The sequence below is a fragment of the Dermochelys coriacea genome, chromosome 7 (assembly GCF_009764565.3).
Source record: "Dermochelys coriacea isolate rDerCor1 chromosome 7, rDerCor1.pri.v4, whole genome shotgun sequence".
Taxonomy (NCBI): Eukaryota; Metazoa; Chordata; order Testudines; family Dermochelyidae; genus Dermochelys; species Dermochelys coriacea.
Window position 1 is genome coordinate 4,011,710 of NC_050074.1, and position 16,028 is coordinate 4,027,737.

At 42.4% G+C, this 16,028-nt stretch overlaps 1 protein-coding gene across 6 annotated transcripts in view; it reads left to right on the forward strand.

Annotated features, from left to right (window-relative positions):
- PTPRG (protein tyrosine phosphatase receptor type G) overlaps positions 1-16,028 on the forward strand; it is a 610,478-nt gene that overhangs the window by 140,846 nt on the left and 453,604 nt on the right. For all 6 annotated transcript variants that reach the window (XM_038410554.2, XM_043518167.1, XM_038410556.2 and 3 more), the window contains exon 2: positions 7,570-7,674. In XM_038410554.2, coding sequence (XP_038266482.1) covers positions 7,570-7,674 — 105 coding nt within the window. The remainder of the gene's footprint in view (positions 1-7,569; positions 7,675-16,028) is intronic.

Genomic DNA, 16,028 nt, shown 5'->3' on the forward strand with positions numbered 1-16,028 from the left:
CTTGTAGCAGCTGCTGCATTCCTCTTGCTTGGTACGGGGAGTTTTAATTCCACTGGTTAATTTATTTCCCCACAATGTGACACTGTGTTCCCTGAACTATTTTTCATCTTCAAATTGCAATCTGCCGGTAAGTTCCTGTAAGGGCTGCTGTGCTTTGCGTTTATGTTCCTGTTCTCAGCCGCTGCGCTGCAACCACATCATATATCAGGTACATAAGCAGCAGAGAGAATGAATAGACCTAAAGGTCCCATGCCATTTACATGAACCGATCTGTAGCTTATATTCATCCTAAGGGGATCTGCAGGGTGACTCTCATATGGGCGGTAGGGACTGTATCACTCAGCAGATTCACAGCTCAAGGGTGCCTCTTCTCCCATTGAGTCATAAGAGATTTATGAGCATAACTCCCATTGTTCATTAATGGGAGCCATCCATGAAAATTACCCATTCATCCATTGGAGAATAGATTTAGTCTTTTATCTGAGAATCAGAGGAAAGTCACTGTAGTATAATCAAAGGAAGAAGTCTTTCTTGGAATATAATTTGTTGGTACCGTCTGACCACCATATGTCTTTTGACTTTCATCCTTTTTTGGCAAGATATAAAATCATCTGGACAAAAAGTGGGGCTCTGTGGTTGAGAAATCTATTTAAAAGCAATACAGTATTAAAATGGACTAGCTGTGCCTGAAATGTTTTGTAGATTTATTTGCTGTCAGAGGCTGATAAAATATTTGAGGAAAATGGCCTAGTTCTGTTTAGGCAGTTTCCTGTGAGAGGGACTAGAGAGATGGATTGAATCATTTTTTATTTTAATTGTACAAATATACTGTTAACCATTATAAATCTGTTTTCTATCAATTGTTCTCTCTTTTTATTTTTTTCCCTCCCTCTCTGGCCTATCATGCAGTGTTTATTTTAAGACATCATCTGGAATAGTAAATGCTTTTGCAGTTGAACATGTGGAAAAGCTAAGTCTTGTGGTGTCTACATCTTAACTGTCTCTCTAGCAGTATCTGATTGAAAATAAAGCCAGTGCACCAAATCGAAGATGCTGGTTTTTATAATGAGACTTGTTTCACAGATAGTTAACTGTCTTGGCTCACAGCCCTTAGCCCTTGTCTTGTGCATGTTCTTTTTTACCTTCTAAAATTTGTAAATCTCTCTCTAGCTGAAAAACAATATAGTTTTGAATAAAATACCTTTTTGGTGCACACATAAAACACCCAAAACCCAACCCCACAACTCTTTTTGCAGCCTGAATTAAACACAGGGCTAATTACTAACAGTCTGGATAACAAAGTCCCTTCATGGCTAAAACACTAACCAGATTTTTCTCTGTGCTCTTTAAGACTTCACATAATAATGAAGAGCCAAGTCCTTAATAGCCTAACTGTCAGGAATAGTCTTGAAGGGCTTATCTACATTACAAAAGTAGCACTGGTTTAACTAAACTGATTTAGTTAAAGTAATGCAAGTCCCTAATGTAGACACACTTAACTGTTTTAATGCTTGCTTAAATCAGCTTGTGTGGATAAATTACTGAATTAAGATAAACTAGTTTGTGTGTCTACATTGGGGTTTGCACCAGTTTAATCAGAACAATTTCATATTAATTGTCATAGCAGTGCACCTCTTCTAATGCTGACAAGGCCTAAAATGATCAGCGTTGAGCCCAGAATGTAGTTTGAGTTAATCTAACATAATGTCTGAATGATGAAATCATTAGTTATGAAATATCAGCCTTAAAGGGTTTTTTTTTCCTTACGTGGATGACTATTTGATATCATTTGAACACTAATGCCTAGAGTATAATCTCTCCAAATATTATAATAGTTTTATGTATAAGGTAGATAGGGGTTAAATTCTGTATTTTCATGTGAAATCTGAATATCACTAGAGTATTCAGAAAGGAATTACCTTATTGTGCCTTAGAGGGTACTTATCAAATCCATTTTGTTGAAAACTTAATATACTGAGACAGAACAAATGGAAAGCTGATCGGAATATTAAATAAACAGCACAAAATTTCATTGCTTTTGCTGGCTGTAGAAGTGCGACACGGATTGATTCACTTTAGAATATTGTGTAGGATCTGAGACTTAGTGCTGATTAAAATTAGAGGGAATTAGGGATGAGGGAGATTTCACCATGATATCTGTAGGGATCTTTACCTTCTTACAGCATGTAGTTAAGATAGGAGCCAGTGCAAATCCATTGACTGCTGCTGATGTTCCTGCTGATAGGTATCGATAGTACAGCAGAAATCAGTAGAGTGGCTCTAAGAAAAGGAGTACTTGTGGCACCTTAGAGACTAACAAATTTATTAGAGCATAAGCTTTCGTGAGCTACAGCTCTGAAGTGAGCTGTAGCTCACGAAAGCTTATGCTCTAATAAATTTGTTAGTCTCTAAGGTGCCACAAGTACTCCTTTTCTTTTTGCGAATACAGACTAACACGGCTGCTACTCTGAAACCTGTCATTAGAGTGGCTCTGGCTTTCATTTTACATCCATGCATCTGAGAGCCAAATTGGGCCCAATATTTTTTACATATGTATTTACAATTCTCAGACCACATATGCTGATGTGCATAAAGGTGTGCTTCTCTAACTTCAGCATTGGCCTGATGTATGTACAATCCTATGAGTACCCAGCACCCTTTGCAGTTGGACACTTGGCTGTGTGTCACTTTGTATCACAATCTCTCTCCCTTTCTGCATACAGTGATTCCCCCCCACTTCCTTCCTTTTTTCCTCTTGTGGCTTCCTTCCAGGGCAACTGGTGTGTTGTTCTTTTCTATCTGACCCTCCAATCCACCCTCTTGCAACCTCAACCAATCCCAAGCTGCCTAGCTTCCCTAGTCCTCTTTGTATTGACCTCTGACTCCTGTCTACATTGCAGGGTCCAGTTCTTACTGAGTACAATGAGAAACAAGTTTGCTGCTCTCTGCTGCTGAACTGATTTGAACCTCAGAGCTCGTGAGTTCACCATTTCCCACCTGTGAAGGAATAATGGAAAACTCTACTGATTAATGTCAATAACTTAGCTCCATTAATATTTACTTAGCGTTTTCCTGTTCTTGGATACACACGAGCTAATCGCCATTCATTTGACCAGACCATCTATCTGTTTATATAGGTACTGAAATAACTCACATAACCATGATATGCGAGTGCCTCACAAACATTAATGAATATGCCCTCACACCATCTCTGGGAAGTAAGGAAGGATTACTAACTCCATTTTACACTTGGAGAATAGAGGAGTAGTGAGATTAATTACTTGCAAATCTACACCGCAAGAAAAGATCTGCAGCAATGAATCTCAGACCCTAGGCCAACTGAGTTTGGGTGTATGCTACTGGGCTAAAAATTAGCAGTGTAGATGTTCCTGCTCAGGAGACCCATCCCCTTTGCTGGGTTTCAGAGCCCAACTGGGAATGCTTACACTGCTATTTTCAGCCCATCACATGAGCCCTGCAAGCCCAAGTCAGTTCATATGTCTACTGTGACAGGGTCAGGCCAGATGTCTACAGGAGAGTAATAGAAGACAGATATATTAGCCCAAGTTAAGTAGGTCCCTTTTCCCTGGGTAAGGTAACAGGGAAGATTCCAGAACAATCAGGAACCTTCTGGAGACAGTTAAGACAGACAGGCTGATTAGAACACCTGCAGGCAATCAAGAAGCTGCTAGAATCAATTAAGACAGGCTAATCAGGGGTTTTTAAAAAGGAGCTCACTTCAGTTCGTGGTGCATGTGTAAGGAGCTGGGAGCAAGAGGTGCTAGGAGCGAGAATGCATACTGTTGGAGGACTGAGGAGTACAAGCATTATCAGACTCCAGGAGGAAGGTCCTGTGATGAGGATAAAGAAGGTGTTGGGAGGAGGCCATGGGGAAGTAGCCCAGGGAGTTGTAGCTGTCACACAGCTGTTCCAGGAGGCTCTCTAGACAGCTGCATTCCACAGGGCCCTGGGCTGGAACCCAGAGCAGAGGGCGGGCCCGGGTTCCCCCCAAACCTCCCAACTCCTGGTCAGATACAGGAGGAGTTGACCTGGACTGTGGGTTCACAAAAACGGCCAAGCTGAGGGCTACCGTGAAGCTCCAAGGCGAGCAAATCCGCCAATAAGCGCAAGACCCACCAAGGTAGAGGAGGAACTTTGTCACACTGCACTGCGGTTAAAATCCTGCTGCTGGCTTGTGCCAGGTAACTCAAGCTAAGGGGCTGTTTAATTGTGATGTAGACATTTGGGCTCAGGCTGCAGCTGGAGCTCCAGGACCTTCCCACCTTACAAGGTCCTAGAACCTGAGCTCCAGCTGGAGCCCAAAGTCTACACCACAATTAAACAGCCCCTTAGTCCGAGCCCAAGTCACAGCCACTGGTTTTTAATTGCAGTGTAGACATAGCTTGAGACTCATCACCGCAGTTTTTGTTTCATTGCATAATGTTTTGTTGCATAATGTGGCTGCTCTACCCATTAAAAATAAAGATAGATTTATAATTATAATTAGTGTCTATGTAGAAGACTAAAACTGCATATTTTCATAAGGATGTCAAATTTTTAGTTGCATAAATATGATGCTGACTTTAGCAAATGTTCAATTTCACATTAAAGTAAGAGATTTGTAAAGGCCTAGATTTACATAATTTAATTTTCTGCACAGAAGATACTGAAAATCAATAGCATGATTCATAACCACACTTCAGAATTGCCACGCTGCCATTCTTTGATTGCTCAAGCTAAGAGTTCAAAGAGTTCTACAATTAATTTTAAATGTTGTGTGCTGACTTGGAGTGTTTCCCTTTAGAATCCTTAAATTGTTTAGACCCAGTCTCTTTCCTGTTTTGCCGGTAGGGCCTACCCAGCGCCTGGTGGCTGTGGAATTAGTAGCAAAACTTTACCTCTGGCTATGTAGCATCCTTCTTCTGGTGAAGAAATCCAGAGTTTTCTGGAAAATCAGCTGCCATCTCATCTACTGTCTACAATTATTCTGTATCTGCATGCTCAATGAAGTTATGACTATCCAACTCCCCATTGTGGGGCATTAGATAACAACTAGTTGCAGTGCACTTGTCCCAGGACACATGGTTCAAAGTCAGAACTTCCTGAAGTTCTGAACCACCATGTTCTTTTCCTGTTCCCCCGGCTGCTGCCTCCTACTGTCTCCAGTCCCCCACGTGCTTTGTCATATCTCTCCCTATGGAGTTCCCTGTCCCTCTTCTGACTTCACATACGCCTCCTCCTTCACATTGATATCTCCTGCTCTCCTGTCAGCAGTGAGGAGGAGAGGAAGTAGACCCTCTCCCAGCAGACAGGAGAAAGGGGTATGGCATATTGAACCTGAATCCTTCAGCATGGACCCTGATTTCTTATTTCTTTAAGTTAAAGCTTTCACGATTGGATCCTGCAAGTGAACCAGGAATTTGGCAGCTGCCTGAAATGTCAGGAAAAATACTCAAAATCAGAGGTTCTGATCAAATAACACCATCTGTGAAGATTGTTGTTCACATGGGCCGGGGGAGCCCTACCGTATGTTTTTGGGAAATTCTTGTCTGCCATTCACGCTGCTACAGAACTTCCAGTTTGCCACAAAATTTAGCATGGTTGTGCTGCAGAAATCACTTGGTCCTGCCATAGAATGAAGCTCTTTGCACTGCTTTGTAGGTGGGGCAGCTTAATACACCTGCTACTGAAATGTAGTAAGCCCCAAGTTGCCTTAGTACCAAGCTGGTGTTATTGAAGTATTATTTCAGTGGGAAGAATTGAACTGAACTGCCCATACTTGGTGTTCCATGAAGGTTTGTTACAAGCCCAGCCTTGCTATGCTTGGCTTGAGAAGTGATGGGCATACAACACCTGTGGTACGGCTATACAAGCGGTAACCTTTTGGACACTTTACTGAAGTTAAGTGTTGGAATTATTTAATTAGTACCTTTCTGATTAAATAACAGAACTGAGAACAGTCGGACTTAAATTGCTGTTGAGTCAGACTATGCTTTTCAAATACTGCCTAGACAGTTCTCTTTGGAATTAAAAGGAGGTTTTATTTTTTGTATTCTCTGCATTTATTATAAGACCTAGGTATGCAGATGCGGTGTATTGTGAAACAAAACAGAATTCTCTGTCAGACTACCTTTCTGACACTTGTCAGCTCATACAGCTCAGATTTGATTGTCACGTGTACAGAAGCAATACACAAAATCTTCATGTATAAACTTGCCCTCTTGTGAAAGCTGAGAAATTCTTTAAAAGAAAGAAGCAGATGTTAACAATAACAAGAAAAAAGCATGAAAGTACTCTGTGGCACGGTGTAGTGAGTTTTCCCTCTTTTATTTCATTTGGTGGGTTCAAGTTCTTTACTTTATGAAAGCAAACCAGGTTGGTGGCTCCTTTTTAATGATCTTCTTGCTGCTTTGTGGTCTTGGGATTGTACACAAGGTGGCTGCCTGACACTACCACCCCTTGCCTTGGCTGGAAGGCAGTGTCAATGTCCTCCATGCTGGATTGGATGGCATGAGCTGCTGAAGTGTGACTTCCCTTCAATGAAGTTCTCAAGCCTTCACCACTTTGACCAATTAATCTCAGCCTCACCAAAGACCTCCACACAATGGTAAAGAGGGTACTTCTTTGTCGTAGGAGAGCTACCTGTTTGGGGATTTTTAAATGTTGTTTCTGCTGTAGTAGAACCCAGTACAATACAGTATCAAAAGCAGCAAGTTTATAGAATGTGCTGGACTCTGGCATGCGTGTTTCTCAAGAATCTGGCTACCTGCTGTTTTTCCTATAGCAGTTATTGTTTTGTGTATGAATAGTAAAGCAAGTCCATACATACCCTTTGTGTGGCTAGATAGAAAGTCTATCGACAGTCTAAATGTCCTGGGCTAAACTATCTGCTGGCGTACGTCTGCTATTGATACCTTGCATGATACTCTTTATGGATAAATACTCTGTGAGATATGCTTGGTGTTGTGAGTTTGTCAGGTCTGAGGTGAGAGTTGTTGGCAAAGAACAGGGGACTCTTTGCCTAGGACTCTCTGTGTCACAGTAACCCATTGTTGTCTCTTCAGAGACCGTATGCCTAACTCAAGAGTCTGTTCACAAACAGTCCAGGCTGAAATCGTGTTGTCATTTATTATTTGTGTTACTGTAGCACCTAAGAACCCAGGACCCCATTGTGCTAGGTGCTGTATAAACACAGAACAAAAAGACAATCCCTTCCCCCAAGTGTACCCACCTCGTCCCCTTTCCTCCAATAGCATTCCTCCAACAGCCTGAACATCCCATGACTTCCTTCTCTCCTCTTTGCACCCTCTTCCATTCTGCTCCCCCACACCAAGGAAAGGTCTTCATTCAGAAGAAGCTACAAAACCTATTCCGAAGGTAACTCAGTCATGAGGGTTTCCCAGTACGTCCTGTCTTCTGTGTCGTCTCTTTAGATTGTGAACTCTTCAGGAGTAAGGAGCATCTCTGTTTCATGAACAGTACCATACCCATTGTTTCTCCTTAACATATAATATTTTTAGAGAGTGAACGTCATTTTCCTAATTGCTGCTGTTTCTTTTCTTTTCTCAGCTCTGACTGAAGGGTACGTTGGCGCACTGCATGAAAACAGACATGGTAGTTCTGTGCAAATACGGCGGCGTAAGGCCTCGGGGGATTCTTACTGGGCTTACTCAGGTGAGTTGACTCATACTATATTGGAGTGAAATGTGACTGGGACACTGCCAACCCCAAACTACCTGTTTGAAATGTTCGTTGTATTAGTTTTGCTGCTACGTATGCATCAGAAACTTGAAACAGAAATCGACTTTAATTTTGCAAGCTTTGCAACTTGGTTTTTTGTACTGACACTCCTGAAAATTCAAGAGCTTGACTGACCCACCGTGACCTTGCCTTCCACACACAACAGCACAATTACATATCACTCTCATGCACTGCTCTTGGAGCCACTGCACTTTCCCACCCGCTCTCCACAGAATGGCACTGAAGAGTTGTGATGGTTCTTGGAGTGCCCAGGACTGAGTCCCCTAGGTACCTCCCTGCCTCCAGCAAGAGAGAGACTTGCTGGTGCTTAACTAGGTATCAGCTCCCAGTCTGTCAGCCACCCAAGCACTCTGGGATATACCAGCCTTCCCTTTGCCTTGTAGATTAATAATAGGTGCACCCCATCACCGAACCCTTTGGAAACATTCCCCTACAATAATCAGCCCTTAAACCACTGAACACTCACAGTAATACCGGGTCTGCTCTCCCCAAAGGAACAATGCACACGCCAGCTTGAATGATTCAGCTCTGGATCACCTCCTTAAATAATACCAGAGCACTGAGATACGTTTATAGTGAAAACAATCATACGTTTATTATCAAAGATCAAGATTCAAGAGTGAGTGAGTAAGGATCATGGTAACAGGAGGGTTACAGATGCAACAAAATCATTACATGGTTCCTAGAGACTAAACTTAAAACTTATTCAGACATTCGGTTAGCCTAAGTTATCCACCTCAGATGTCCTTTGCAGCATTTTCAGCCAAGCCGGGTTGAGAACCTGTTTTCATTAACATAATCTCATTGCCCAATTACTTCCTAGATTCAGGATAAAGAGGTGTCTTCCTTGCCATCTACTTATATCCCCAGAGTTCATTGTTTGTTCTCCAATTCAGGACAACCCCCATGGCTTATTTACCTGTGTTTTGTTATCTGTTCATTTCACATTTCCCTATTAGCTTTGTATGTAAACTGTGTTAGCTTATAATGCTTAAATTACATGTCGTGCAGACAGGTGAATAAACCTTTGTCTGAGAGAAAATCTGGTTGCTAGTTCGTCCTTGACAGGAATATATTTTCAGGATACATACATTACTTTTTACAAAGTATCTGTATGTACATATCACAATGATATTAATGAACTGTGTGAGCATGGCTTTCATTTAGGACCTTACATGATATTCTTTGGTGAACCCTAATGTATATACCAGGATCAGGATATTCTTGTAACCCCCTTTACTGGTTGACATTGAGGTGTTTTTAGGATTACATGAGTATTGTATATTTTAAGTGTGCATGCTTCCAATTTTACAGTTTTGCAGATTACGCTCCTGCTAGGTTTTCAACCCCTAGGCTCCCCGACCCCAATCAAAAATCCTTTACCCACTTCTCACTCATATACCAGTTTTCCAGGTCAGTCTTCCCACCACTGCTTGCTTTCCCCTCACTTTTCCCCAAACTTTCCCAACTTACTCTCCTACTTCTCTTTCTTACTTCAAGCAATTCTTCTGGATCCTTCTAAGGAATTTTCTGCTCCCACAAAGTCACACTTTACCATTTTCCCTTTCACAAGTAATTCCCCAGCCTATCATATGCTATTCAAACAATCTCCCAGCATCTCACAGTGCAAGTGTGAGTGTCCAAATGCCAATCTTTTGGGCTTTTAAATGACTGCTTTGCATGTATATATTTTACAGTTTTGCATGACAGTGAGACAGACTGATGCAACATATGTTAGAGAAGGTAGGATTTGGTGGATGTTTTATTGTTTGTCCTCTTGGCTTGGTAGGAAAGGTTTAGAAGAAACCTGCTCTCTTGGATCAGTTTTGAGACTACTAATTAAGATACAAAGTAACTTGTATTAACCCACCTCCGTATGCAATTCTCTGGTTATTGCAGACCTGGAAGTTTCCTCCAGTTTATTTGCAGACCAGTTCCTCAAGAACAGGGACGGGGTGGGAGAAAAAAAAGAAAAGTTCATGTTGGTAGCTATGGTTCTGTTTGCAGAAACTGTTTCCACACACTTGTTTCTTTCTGAAGATCCATTGTGTCATTAATTTTGCCACACTCTTTTGAAAGGATTTGTGATGTATGTCACACATTTGATGTCAGTCCTGACGGAGACATTGTGCAGAACTGGTTTTATTGAAATGATAAAGTTGGGTTTCTAAGGAATTTGAATACTGATGTCAGCTAAATAGGAAAATTATAACCTAGATAATACTGCTAATTCTGTCCTCAGTAATAAATTATCAGTTTCACTGAAACTGCATGACTAGCTGAGGTTAGAATTCATCCATTAATACACCAAAACATCAGATGTCACAGTTTCCTTTAATTTGATGTCATAATAAGAGATGCTGTCTCATTTGCAAATGAGATCGTATAAACAAAAAACACTTCAGTAACAGATGACAAATAAACTCTTTCCACTTAAGTGTTGAGAATACTAGCAAATGAAAAGGAAAGGTATTGTCACAAATTTTATTTCTTTACTGGAATTTAAGTAATCTGATAGTAGAAGGAAACAAATCAAGGAAAAATCTGTATGTTGAAATGGATAGTCTGATCTGTACTCTACCAACTATACAAAAATTACAGGTGAAGTGGTATTTAGCATGTTTGCTTGGTTTTGGTTATCTAAAAATGTAATTGGAATATTCATTGCAGCCTATTAAAGGAAAATGTTTCAAGAAAACAAATAAAACACTATTGGAATTAGTCTGCTGTCATAGATATGAAAACTCTTTGCATGAGTTATTGGATTTTGTTTTTAATCAGTCCTGCAGTTTATGAAACGTCTCTGCGTGTGACAATTTTCTAAATTCTATTTTCGTGACTATTCAGTTTTTTCGTTGGTGACTAATATCACCTTATCCCCAATAAAAGCTTTTACCCTCCACTACTCATTTTAGATTTATGTCAGTGTAAAATATATAAACTAATCTTTAATTACACATTATCTATTGGCTTTTTTGCTTCGTTTTGTGTATTGATAAATCTCCAGCTTCTTCAGGGAAAATGGCCAATCTGTTTTGTTTTACAGAGAACAGATAGTGTTTTCTCAGTCGTCAATCATATGCAGTTCTACCTGATTAGTGTTATCTAATTAGAATCCTTTTCGTGACTATTGCTGATAAAAGAAGTAAAATTGGGAAATAGAAGCATAAGAATAACCATACTGGGTCAAACCAATGATCCATCTAGCCCAATATCCTGTCTTCTGACAGTGGCCACTGTCAGATGCTTCAGAGGGAATGAACAAAACAGGCAGGGGTGAAAGCAACTTAAAGGACTTACCAGTATGCTGGAGTCCTGAGTGGGGGCGTGGCCTCAACTGGAAGAGGCGATTTAAAGGCCCCAGAGCTCTGGCTGGGAGTCCTGGGGCCTTTAAATCACCCCAGAGCTACCAGCTGCAGAGGCGCTGGGAGCCCCGGGGCTCAGGGGTGAATTAAAGGGCCCGGGGCTCCAGCCGCCGCAGAGCTCCGGGCATTTTAAATCCCTGATGGAGCCTTGCTGCCAGAGCCCCGGGGCTCCGGCAATCGGGCTCAGGCAGGGATTTAAAGGGCCCGGTGCTCCGGCCACTGTGGGGAGCCCGCGCCCGAGCCCTGCTGCCGGAGCTCTGGCAGCGCTTTAAAGGGTCTTGGGCTCCCAACAGCGGCCGGAGCCCTGGGCCCTTTAAATCCCTGCTGGAGCCCTGCTGCCACTATCTGTAGTGGCGGCAGGACTCTGGCGGTGCTTTAAAGGGCCCGGGGCTCCCCGCAGTGGCAGGAGCACCTGGCCCTTCAAATCCCCGCCGGAGCCCGGCTCTGGCAGCCAGGCTCCAATGGTGCTTTAAAGGGCCCAGGGGTCCTGCCACTGCGGGGAGCCTTGAGCCCTTCAAAGCATGGCCCAAACCCTGCTGCTGGAGCTCCAGAGGTGAGTTAAAGAGCTTGGGGCTCCCTGCAGTGGCAGGACCTCCGGGCCCTTTAAATCACTGCTGGGGAAGCCAGTCCAGTCCGGCACGGTGTACTGGCTCTTGCTGAACCGGACCGTACTGGCTTACTTTCACCTCTGAAAACAGGGCAATTTATTGAGGAATCCATCCCCTGTCATCAAGTCCTACTTTCTGGCACTTGGAGGTTTAGAGACACCCGGAGCATGAGGTTACATTCATGAATATCTTGGCTAATTACCATTGATGGACCTATCCTCCACGAACTTATCTAGTTCATTTTTGAACCCAGTTATACTTCACAACTTCCCCTGGGTATGAGTTCCACAGATTGACGGTGCATTGTGTGGAGTACATCCTTGAGGTTGTTTTAAATCTGCTGCCTCTTAATATAATTGGGGGACCTTTGGTTCTTGCGGTGAGGAGTAAATATAACTCTTTCTCCAGACCATTCGTGATTTTATGGACCTCTATCCTAGCCCCCCTTAGTTTTCTCTTTTCTAAACTGAACGGTCCCAGGCTTTTTAATCTCTCCTCGTATGGAAGTTGTTCCATACCCGTAGTCATTTTTGTTGCTCTTCTTTACTTTTTCCAATTCTAATGTATCTTTTTTGAGATGGAGTAATAAGAACTACATTCAAGGTGTGGACGTTTCATGGATTTATATAATGGCATTATAATATTTTCTGTTTTATTATCTATCCCTTTCCTAGTGGTTCCTAACTTGGTTAGCTTTTTTGACTGCTGCTACACATAGAGCAAATTATTTGAGAGAACTATCCCCCCATGATTCCAAGATCTTTCTTGAGTAGTAACAGCTAATTTAGAACCCATCATTTTATATGTGTAGTTGGCATTATATTTTCTAATGTGCTTTACTTTGCATGTATCAACATTCAACTTCATCTGCCATTTTGTTGCTCAGTCACCCAGTTTTGTGAGATCCCCCTGAACCTCTTCACAGTCAGCTTTGAGCTTAACTATCTTGAGTAATTTTGTATCATCTGCAAAACTTTGCCTCCTCACTGTTTACCTCTTTTTCCAGATCATTTATGAATGTTTAACAGCACAAGTCCCAATACAGATCCTGAGGGAACCCCACTATTTACCTCTCTCCATTGTGAAAACTGACCATTTATTCCTATCCTTTGTTTCCTCTCTTTTAACCAGTTACTGATTCATGTGAGGACCTTCCCTCTTGTCCCATGACTCCATACTTTGCTTAAGAGCATTTGGTGAGGGACCTTGTCAAGGCTTTCTCAAAGTCCTAATACACTAAAACAACTGGAGCAGCCTTGTCAACATATTTGTTGATCCCCTCAAAGAATTCTAATAGACTGGTGAGGCATGATTTCCCTTTACAAAAGCTGTGTTGATTCCTCCCTAACATCTATGTGTCTGACAATTCTGTTCTTTACTGTAGTTTTAACCAATTTGCCTGGTTGGCCTAATTGGCTTTTCTTTAACTACGCTATAGTCATCTGGTACAGAGGCTGATTTAAGCAATAAGTTACATACCACAGTTAATAGTTCTGAATTTTCATATTTGTGTTCCTTCAGAACTCTTGGGTGATTACCATATGGGCCTAGTGACTTATTAGTGTTTAATTTATCAATTTGTTCCAAAGTCTCTTCTATTGACACCTTAATCTGGGACAGTTCCATTCTTTTAGGTGACAAATCTTAGGTTCAGGTGTGGGAATCTCCCCACATCTTCTGCAGTGAAGACAAATGCAGAGAATTAATTTAGCCTATCTGCAACGGCCTTGTTTGCCTAGAGTACTACTTTTGTATCTCTGCTATCCAGTGGCCACACTGAATGTTTGGCAGGCTTCTGGCTTCTGATATACTTAAAACAATTTTTGCTCTTAGTTTTTGTGTCTTTAGCTAGTTGCTCTTCAAATTCTTTCTTAGCCTCTCTAATTATACTTTTATATTTGACTTGCCAGAGTTTATTCTTCTATTTGACTTCCAATTTTAAAAGGATGGTTTTTGGCTTTAACTGCCTCTTTACTCTGCTGCTTAGCCATGGTGGCATTTTTTCAGTCCTCTTACTGTTTTTAATTTGGAGTATACATTTAGTTTGAGCTTTTGTTTTTAAATAGTATCCATGCAGTTTGCAGGCATTTCACCCTTGATTGTTCCTTTTAATTTCTGTTGAACTAGCTTCCTCATTTTTGTGTAGTGTCCCTTTTTAAAGTTTAATACTATTGTGGTGGGTTTTTGTTGCAGAAATGATCTATGTACCATTTTCTTGCCAAGGAACTGAAAGAGGATGTATTATTAAGTTGTGCACATGGTATAACGTAAGTGTAATATTTGAGCAGTACAACATGAAATTCCATTCCAGAAGAAACCCTTTTGGTGTTTAACATCCCAGACCCAGAGTCACAGTGCAGGCCTCCATGGTAGCTGGTGTGGAGATTTTGTGTTACATCAGTGGGTGCTGAAAGCATTTGGCCCCTTCCTGGTCCAACCCCATTTTATCACTCACTAAATACACAATATATAGTGGTGAGGAATCTGTCTAGATAGTGCACATGAACATTGAAGGCACTTGACCGCGTGCAGTGCCTTGTGGGAAAGCGCTGCATTGAGGCAAGGTGAACTGCTGTCTTCAGCTCCAAGCAAGAACAGTTGTTCTCAGAGACTGGGAGAGCGGGGAAAGAAAGGGCGTGTGTAGAGGGGCATTATTCATGAAAAGTTTGTGAGATGGTAAGGAAAACAGCAGATGAAATAGCTAGAGAGGCTTACACAAGATGGATAAATATCCAAGCCTTGGAAAAATATTCCTGCAATGCTGACTCAGGAGTCTGAGGGGATTCCTACTTTGCCAGGCCTAAGGAAGGAAAACTAATGGAGTGTACAATAAAATGAAGACCGAGGAGAGCGTGACTATATTATTAGCATGTAAATGCTTCTCAATGCTGTCTAATGCTGTCATTCATTTCTAAGGGAGCTGCTCCACTTTTCCCCTCACCCATGTCTACCACCTCCCTATCATCCCCAGCTACATGTGGGATTTTCAGCCATCTCAGCTGCTTTAATCCAATATCTCTTCTCCACGTTTGTGCTTGTAGACCTTGGGGACTGATGTAGAGAGAGCATGTCTACAGAGATTGGGGTGAGGTAGCCCACGAATGTGTGCTGGCAGGGAACAGATGCTGAGCATATATTTGTCCCAAGTCGAGTTTTGATGAGGTGAAGGCTGGAAGCCACCTACTTTCTCTCTCTCCTTCCCACACCTGTCTTGGACTGTTCCCTGGGCAGGGCGTGGTGAAGCAGTTTGCTCAGCTTTCACAGGTGATGATGACTCTCTTGGGCAGAGGTTTTGGCCGTGGTTAGGGTGGTTATGTCACGTGAGCCGTCGAGTAGTGATTTACGTGATTGTCTGTGTTGGGAGGGGGTCCTCTAGATTTTCTGTAGACATTTCCTGGTGAAACACTTCCCTTCCCATTCACAGTTATCCAGGTTGTGCTGTCTTCTCTTTGCAATCCTAGAACATCCCTGGGGCAACTACAGCAATTGCCAGTGGGGTAAAGTGCTATGAGCAACTATTTTAAAGCTTCTTTTAATGTAACAGCTGGAGAAAAGGACCCCACATCACATGTCCAAAAGAGCTCCTGCTAACTACCAATGGCGTTCAGGCCACCGTGCTGATCAACACTGTAACAGGTGCTCCATGTAGACCACACACACCTGGTCTACTAAAACTAATGTTGCTCATACATTGAGCTGAGCTGTAGTTGAATACTGATTTCAAGGGAGCAAGGCTGATTCTTTCCCTGCTGGAGGGCATACAGAGTGGTGGTGTGTTCAGGCTAAAACATTCAGTGACCAGTCCTAAGGCCGGGGTGGAGAGTTGTGGGAATCACTGGCCTGCTGTGGGGCAAGGGGTCAGTTTACAAGGGCAGAACAGTTCAGAAGGTGCTGCTCAGTGACAGGATCCACCATCAAACCTCCCCTGGGTAGGCAGCCTGTGGAATAACTGCACTGTTGCTCCACAGCCAGGGGCAGGAAGGATGCTCCGGGAGCAGTTTGCTGAGTTGGGACTCGGGAGATCTGGGCTCCGTCTCTGGACTTGTAAAAGACTTGCTGAGTAATCGTGGGCAAGTCGCTACCTGTAAAATGGGAATGACACTTCCCTACCACATAGGGGTGTTCTCAGGATAAACATCTGCTACTGATTATAAGGTACTCAGCTGCTATGGTGATGGAAGGTTCCTCGAGACATTTTCTCTGGACCTCAGTGGAACTCCTGCATGTGCAGTCCACATGCTCTAGGTTTGTGTGGCAGAAGAGGCCTGGTCCACTCACCATCTCATCCAGTTGT